The sequence below is a fragment of the Rhincodon typus genome, chromosome 32 (assembly GCF_021869965.1).
Source record: "Rhincodon typus isolate 14 chromosome 32, sRhiTyp1.1, whole genome shotgun sequence".
NCBI classification, from domain to species: domain Eukaryota; kingdom Metazoa; phylum Chordata; class Chondrichthyes; order Orectolobiformes; family Rhincodontidae; genus Rhincodon; species Rhincodon typus.
In genome coordinates this window covers 18,929,649-18,937,551 of record NC_063363.1, presented here as the reverse complement: position 1 = coordinate 18,937,551, position 7,903 = coordinate 18,929,649, and the positions used below count along the sequence as shown (strand labels likewise).

Sequence of the window (7,903 nt, the reverse complement as noted above, 5' to 3'; positions counted from 1 at the left end):
CTTGGCCTGCTGTGTTCATCCAGCTCTACACCTTGTTATCCCATCTTTTAACCTATCATGTTTGTACAAAGTATTTTGAAAGCACTTTCCTCATTCCCCACACGTTGGAAATTTCCTTACTTTGAGTATTTCTCCAGTTTGTTTTAAAAATTTCATTCATGTCAACTTTGAAAAAATAGATAATTTAGGGAAATTGCTGTGATTGCAGTAGCAACTACAGAACTAGTTCTGTAAAATGGAGTGACAGTCACCCAGAATTCACCATAGTATAGCCCACGATTTTCAACTTCACAATGAAATCAATGAATAATCATCACATACATGTGATTTTTAGTGATTACTTTCCCAATTAATTCCTAGTATTTATAGAATTCACTGTCAGGACAAAGTTTTTCAAATGTCTGGTATGTATGTCTTATAACTATGCCATTTGGAAATCATGAAGGTTTCAGAACAGGGCAGAAGGTGGCAGAGTGGTACTGTTATTGAGGTTTTTGCAAAGATTTGTAGCTCGGGTTGTGGGTGAGGTTGCTGACTTGCTCACCAAGATGGTTTGTTTTCATTCAGACATTTCATCACCATGCTAGGTAACATCATCAGAGGGGCCTCCGATGAAGCAATGTTGTTCTACTCCCCTTGGAATTTATACTACCATTATGTTGAGTAGTGCCATTTCCAGTTTTGACACTACTCACCATAACGGATAGGACAGTATCCATTCCAAGTGGAGTAGAACAACATTGTCTCATTGGAGGCCTCACTGATGATATTACTTAGAATTCTGGCGAAACTTCTGAACAAAAACAAACCAGCTCGGCGAGCAAGTCAACAATCGTACCGTTATTAAACTAGTGATCCAGAGACTCAGGCTATTACTCTAGGGATATGGGTTTGATTCTTAACATGGTGGATGGTGAAATTTGAATTTGCTTGATAAAAATGTAGAATTAAAAGCTAGTTTAATGGTGACCATGAGACCATTTGTTGCTTGTCATAAAACCTGTAAGACTCTCTAATGTCCTTTTGGGATGGAAAGTTTGTCATCCTCACGTGCTCTGGCCCACAGGTGACTCTAGATCCACAGCTATGTGGTTGACTCTTAATTAATCCAGAAAATGGAACAATCAGTCATGCAGTCATATCAAAACTAAAAGGAATGAAACCAGATAAACAATGTCAGGTAGTCTAAGACACTGGAAATAAGAGCACACACTACCCCACCAACCCTGTAAAGTCATCCTTAATATCTGAAGGCTTACATCAGAATTGGAAGTGCTGTTCCAGACTGGTCAACCTACAGCCTGACATTGTCAGTAAGACATGATTCCATGTTCTGTGATTTGATGGTGCCAGAAACCATCTGCCCTATTCGATAGGACAGCCACCTGAGATGGCAGCACTAGGGCGGGAATTGTATTGTAACAAACCACCAAGGCTCCTGAGACAATACCTTCCAAATCTAACTTTTGCCACATAGAAGGACAAGGGCAGCAGGTGCATAGAAACACCGTCACAAGCACTTTCTGCTCCAAATAACACGTCATGCTGACTTGTAACTATACCAGTGTCATTGGTGCAAAATCCCAGAACTCCATCTTGAACAACACTGCACATGTACTTGCAACGATCCAAGAGGACAGCTAACTAGTAGTTGAAGTTGGGCAAAATTGAAGCTAGCCAGCAATGATTTTTTTTTTTTTTAAATGATCCCAGCACACCCTGGAGAAATGCCCTTGTATATTAATATACCATATTGTCTAATAAAAGCAAGTATACTTTATGCCTTCTCAACCACTTTATCCACCTATCCTGATACCATAAAGGTGTGTGCTGCTCATGTGCACCAAGGTCCCTCTGATCCTTTGTGCTTCTCAGGGTCTTAACATTCATCATGTACTCATCATGTTTGTTTATCCTGTCCAAGTGCATCATGTCACATTTATTAACATTCATATTCTTTTAGCTAGGCATGGTAAATTATGAAGTGTTTTAATAATTACCAGGGCTCAGTTATGCACCAATACAAAAAGCTTTTTCGTTTCAGTTACCAGGCCTCTTCAAAAGCAGATGATGTCGACTATGTCAGATCAAATCCTGTGGACAGTGAGGTAAGATGTACATGAAGCAAAGTTAAAAGTTGTTGGCAGACAAGGGGACTTGATGTACGAGGGCAACCTCATTCAATTCAGATATTTGAAAACAGCATATTCAGAATCTTAATCCTAAGGTTCTAATGATTATAGATCCTCTGGTGTGCCACGCATTCTTGTTTAATGAAACAGTATTGCCATGTTTAAGAGTTCAAGGACCTGAACTCCATAAAATGGAGTGAGCCTCTGGCCTATGAAAATTTTTGTACAGTTGTATGACTGATTTTTGTACACACTGCTGTGTAACTTGCACCATTCCTCATTACAGGGAGATTTCCGACATAAATCATCCTTTGTTATCTGAAAAGGGAGAAGATCAGAGAAGTGAAGACAACAGATGCGCTTTGTAAAGGAACTCAAACGTGTAGTGAATTTAAATATTTGTTATGTATGGATCACAAATCTATAAAGCTAATATCCAGAGACTTGTAACAAAATGACTCTCATTGCCAAAGCTGTTGACCACTGTTTTCTACCACTAAATATTTTTCATTTAATTTGCATTTTTGATGTCAGAAGTTGTCTTGGTACTGGTAAGGAGGTCCCCTAATTGCCTGCTGTTGCATTACAAGGCTAAAAGCCCTAACATCAGGTTCTGAAAAAAAAACTTGCACAATTAAGGGCCAAGAACTAGTAAACATCAATTAAATCAAATTTAGTCAGACCAATTGATTATTTTTTGAGAATGTGTATTTTCCTGTAATTGGTTCAAGGTTTTGATCTCTCAAATGGATTTAAAAATCATCAGGACTGCCTGCGAAGAATGTCTAAGTTGATGAGTACTTTTTTTCTGTTGAGATCTCTCCAGATCCTGTATTCATTTGAAATGAGAGTTTATTACATGGAAAGTTGTACAGAATATGCAAATATGATTTGAAATAATGTTAATTCATTCATCTGGAGCTCTGTAGTTTTACCTCAACCTATGACAAGAAAACTGCCATGAAATTACTCTTCAAGGAAAAGAAAATAGAAGTCTTAAGGATATCACTGATAGAATAAGAGTTTCAACGATTGAAGTGTTCAGTCCTTGTTCCATTGAGTTGCTTTTCTTCTGGTTAAATATTAAACTAACGAAATTCTTTGGATTTTTTTGCTTCAAACCAACCAATTGCCTACTTTAATAAACTCTAAGTCAAGAAAGCAGCCATTAAATATTGAAGAAAGGATATTAAACAGTATTGAAAAATGCCAACATTTAAATCAACACTAGATTTTTTTCATCAAATGTAGAAACTCAAATGACTAAGTAGAATGGTAAACAAAAACCTTTTTGGAATTCAGGAACCAAGTGAATTTTCACAATTGTAATATTCCCACCTTGACCCAAAAAAGCACAAAGTTCAGGCCAGTGTTATTTATCAGGAATTTTTACTATCTAGCCACTCGATTAGTAGCTAACTAATTTTCAGTTTTGAAGACACAATCAAGGAGGTGATCTTTAGCTATCCTTTGAATTCAAAGTTTTGAATCACTTGTCACAAGTTTTGCCTCTATTAATCTCAACTCAAGGGCATTAAGCTTGTTAGATTTTCAAATTAAATACCACTTTGAACCTTTACAGTTCATTAACAACTACAGATCAATTAAGCAGTAGTTTGAATTCCTACAAAATAGGGAAAAGGGTTGCTTCTCAAAAATGTACTATATTTAGCAGTCTTTGCTATATAATACAAACCAAGCATTATAAAGCAAGGCCCACATTTATATTTCACTTTGACAACCAATAAGTGTCATCTTTTATTATGTAGGAAGTTTGTGGGCAGTTAAGATTCCATACAAAAATTGAGAAATCAATTTTGTAGTGTTAGGCAATTGATACATTTTGGTCAGGACTAGGAGACCTCATGTGTTTCTTTGAATATTGTCACAAGATCTTCAATATTTACGTGGATCAGCAGACAGCCTTGGTTCAACCGAACCTTTTGCTGAGAGAATGCTGCACTATCAAAGTGCCAGTCTAAATTGTGAAACTTGAACCAGCACCCTTTTTATTTACTAAAGTCTTTAACACACACACAGTATTATTGATAGAACAAAATGGATCTGGTTGCATCAGAATCCACTGATTACATTTTATAATTTAATATTTCTAAATGATTCTTGTACTTTTTACAAAAATATTATCACTAAACATGTTTCAAAACATTGATTCCTAACGTGTAGTTATTGCACACATTTTTTGTAAAATGATAGTGATGTGTATATTTCAGATGCATTTATATACTACTGCTATTCTGAAAAGAATATTTTGTGTAAAGTTGATCTTTTGGGGGCTAGAGATCATTTAGTGGAATTTAAATCAATTGTGGCATGCTTAGTTCACTTCACTGAAGGTTGAAAGTACAGATGTTGAACTCCATTACAACTAATGTATAAAGGTAGCCCCAAACCAGTTTTATTTTGTCCAGTCCTCCTCGTAAATCCACGGTAGGCTCTGTGCATATGTAGATTATACCCCAACATTCAGCCACTTTGCTCCCCACACCCCTGAGAAGCTGCTTCAGTTTGTGTTCATTTCTTTTTTAAAGCTCAATTGATATTCACTAAATGTGAAACCATCCTCAGTTGTTTCTGTTCAATTTTAACATAGCCAAAAAGAAAACATGCTGCTCCTTCCAAAGGTTTGTTCAATTAGTTTGTTGTTGGCTTTAATCTGTTATAGGTTGGATTAGAAATGCATATCACACTAGCTAAACATATCTGTATGGACTCTAATGTAAAATTTAGTGAATAGAAATATAGGGACATTTTTCTGGATTTCATAATCTAGAGAAAACAGTAACTTTGTATACAATCTAATTTTTGCCTTGCCTAACCTAATGTAATTAAGTGATTTGGTTGCATCAGAAGACAGGGATTGCATTTTTTAGTTCACTACTTTGTAATTTTCAGATTTTGAAAAAAAAAATCACTAAACATTTAAGTGTTTCTTTTTTTTTGTTATTGCACTGAAGTTAGTATGTTTTGTAAAATTACATTATTTTCTCCATGGCCAAGCTATGTGTTCTCATTAACAAGTTGAGGAATAAATGTCACTTTTGGATTGTAATCTTAAGTGGAGTATCTTCTTTAATAGGTATTTTGTACACTATTCCAATATAGAGCTTCATTACACTCAATTATTCATCAAATACAAATATGAAATTGCAATGGTTCTATGTAGACCATGTTATAGATTGTGGATGGAATATCTGTTCATTCACAAAGATGGCATTAGACCTTATTTGGCATTTAGAATTTAAAGCCATAGAATCCCTAGTGTAGAAACAGGCCATCCCCCTACCCTATTCCTGTAACGCAGCATTTCCCATGGCTAATGCACCTGAATTACATATCCCTGAACATTAAGGTCGATTGGCCATGCTGAATTACCCAAACGTGCACATCTTTTGACTGAGGGAGGAAATCCAAGCACCCAGAAGAAACCCACATGGACACGGGGAATGTGCAAACTCCATCCAGAGTCACCCAAGCATGGAACTGAATCTGGGTCCCTACTGCTGTGATTTCTGCATTATTCTCCTGAAAATAAAAAGTTGATCTGTAAACCCCTACTATCCAACATTTAAAATATCCTCTCTGCACCCCTCTTTTTACAGCCTATTATAAATGGCAAAAACTACATCCTTGTAAAAAGCAAAAGAATTGGGCACTTAAATACTCAATGTCAGAGTACATGATTTAAATTGCTGCAGTAATTAAATTCAAGCAAATTGAGATCATGTAGAATGTCAAATGCAACTAAATCTGCCAGATAATCATATCTATATGTCCAGTTAAAGTTTTCCCCAAATGCATGGGCTTGATATCAAAAGGGACTTTAAAATCTCACATTTTGGATTTCCTGGAATCTTGGGAACAAGATGTAAAAGTTTTAATATCTGTATATTTCCAGTACTATCAGAAAGCTGTACACAACACATTTAAGTTAACTGCATGCACATTTCATTTAAAATGCAAAATACTGACAATTCAAATGATGCAAATAACAGCAAATCCGTGCTCTCAAAATCACTGTTCATTTGACTGATTTCATTGAAACATCTAGTACTTTGAACACATCCGTAGGATAACAAACCTTTAATTCTGTTCCTAATGCAGCTTTGCACAACTTCAGGGTTGAAAATAATCCTTGAGTCAAGTATCTTGTAAACATATACTTGAAACAGCACTGATTTATCAAGTCTACATCTTTAGTCCTACTACTGGTATTTTGCTGAATTTGTAACTTCAGTAGTTTCCATCATATTGCTAAAAAGGGAAGGTTTACTGGGGCCAGGCACAACTCTATCCAGATAGTCATCCAAAACTGAAATTGAGATTTTCTTTGCTACTCTACTTTTACAGATTCTAATTAATCTTGGTATATGATTGAGCATTATTTGCATAAATCCATTATGCTGGCAGACCTTCAGATACAAGCTGCTTACACTGCAGTCTACCCACCTTCACCTATTAAAAGATTGCTCGGTAGTGAACAATTAATTTTTACACTTCTTTGCAACATTCTTAAGTGAAAAGTACTTAGCAGTTTACTTAACTTGACCTACTAGTAATCATGCTAAACATCCTTTGGGTTCCAAGAGGAAAAATAGTTTGGAATTTCCAAATGAAAGTTTCATCATTATAAAACCGAAGCACTAATCCAACAGTAGATCTAAAACTAACTGTACTAGTTTTTAAAAAATTTACGGTAACCAGTTCCAACCTTCAGCACACAGCACCACCATGTGGCTCAATTAGGTAATTCAGATACTTGTCAGTATTTAACTATTCCTGCTGTTTCCAAAAAGAATTAGTATACACACTATCTCTTAAGGTGCGCAGCAGTTAATGGAGGAATTTTAAATCTCAAACAATGAAAACCAAGGACTATTTTTAGACCATTAGCAACATAAATCTGAACATATACAAACTGAAGGATTTCTTCATAGGCATTCCAGTAAATAGAGAATCATACATTGTAAATAGAATTTTTGCTCCTTTTTCAAAGTTAATTACATAATTAAAAGAATTTAAAGTCACTCAGCCTTTTGGCCTTGCTCAATGTCAAATTGAGTATTTTGTCACCATCTTTCACATCGTTCTTAGAATGTGACATCCATTTGATAAATATGGAGTGAATTTGTAATAGGACAGATTCATTGGAGCACTCAAACCCATTTTCAAAACTAGCTTCCAGCATATTGTAGTAGTCTTGGAGGAGTCAAAGCAGGACCTATACAGAAGTTCTGACAACATGCTTCAATACCCCAAAAGGTGGTATTTCAACCTGCTAAGAAAACAAGTTTTTATACTCTGCTTACTTTGAATTTCCCTCATATCATGGAGCCTTGAGAATCCAGTTAATTCACCAGAACAGAAGTAGTTTTATTAAGTATGCAGGATAGTTTTTAGTGGGTTGTTAGAATTGTGACTACATTAGGCTGAAATAACTACAAATTCTGTCACAGTAATTAACAAATGGTTGTAGTTCTCTGTATATTGTGGAGGGAGTTAAAAATGAACTAAAAAGTAGTCCACTGAAATTCCTTTACCTTGAATTAATCTTAAAGAACAAGCTCAAAGTATACAAAATTCAATAGTACACAACTGTACAAATTACAAACTTCCTTAATTTGAAGGCCTTAGAGGATATTTCTTCTGAGATCTTGTCCTGCCCTGTGTTTGGTTTGTTTTCCTGGTAGCTGGTGACTCCACATTCCACTGACGCGGATGAGGAACTCTAAGGGAACAGATACATCATTTAC

At 35.6% G+C, this 7,903-nt stretch overlaps 2 protein-coding genes across 4 annotated transcripts in view; one reads left to right on the top strand and one right to left on the bottom strand.

The window, feature by feature from the left end:
* Positions 1–5,202, top strand: part of LOC109921065 (junctional adhesion molecule C) — a 59,947-nt gene extending 54,745 nt beyond the window's left edge. Inside the window, 2 exon segments of the mRNA XM_048615369.1 lie at positions 1,986–2,108; positions 2,419–5,202. Coding sequence (XP_048471326.1) covers positions 1,986–2,108; positions 2,419–2,454 — 159 coding nt within the window. The 3' untranslated portion in view covers positions 2,455–5,202.
* A 2,296-nt stretch (positions 5,203–7,498) lies between these two features.
* Positions 7,499–7,903, bottom strand: part of ncapd3 (non-SMC condensin II complex, subunit D3) — a 79,826-nt gene continuing 79,421 nt past the window's right edge. For all 3 annotated transcript variants that reach the window (XM_048615579.1, XM_048615581.1, XM_048615580.1), the window contains one exon: positions 7,499–7,878. In XM_048615579.1, the coding sequence (XP_048471536.1) occupies positions 7,767–7,878 (112 nt within the window). In that variant the 3' untranslated portion in view covers positions 7,499–7,766. The remainder of the gene's footprint in view (positions 7,879–7,903) is intronic.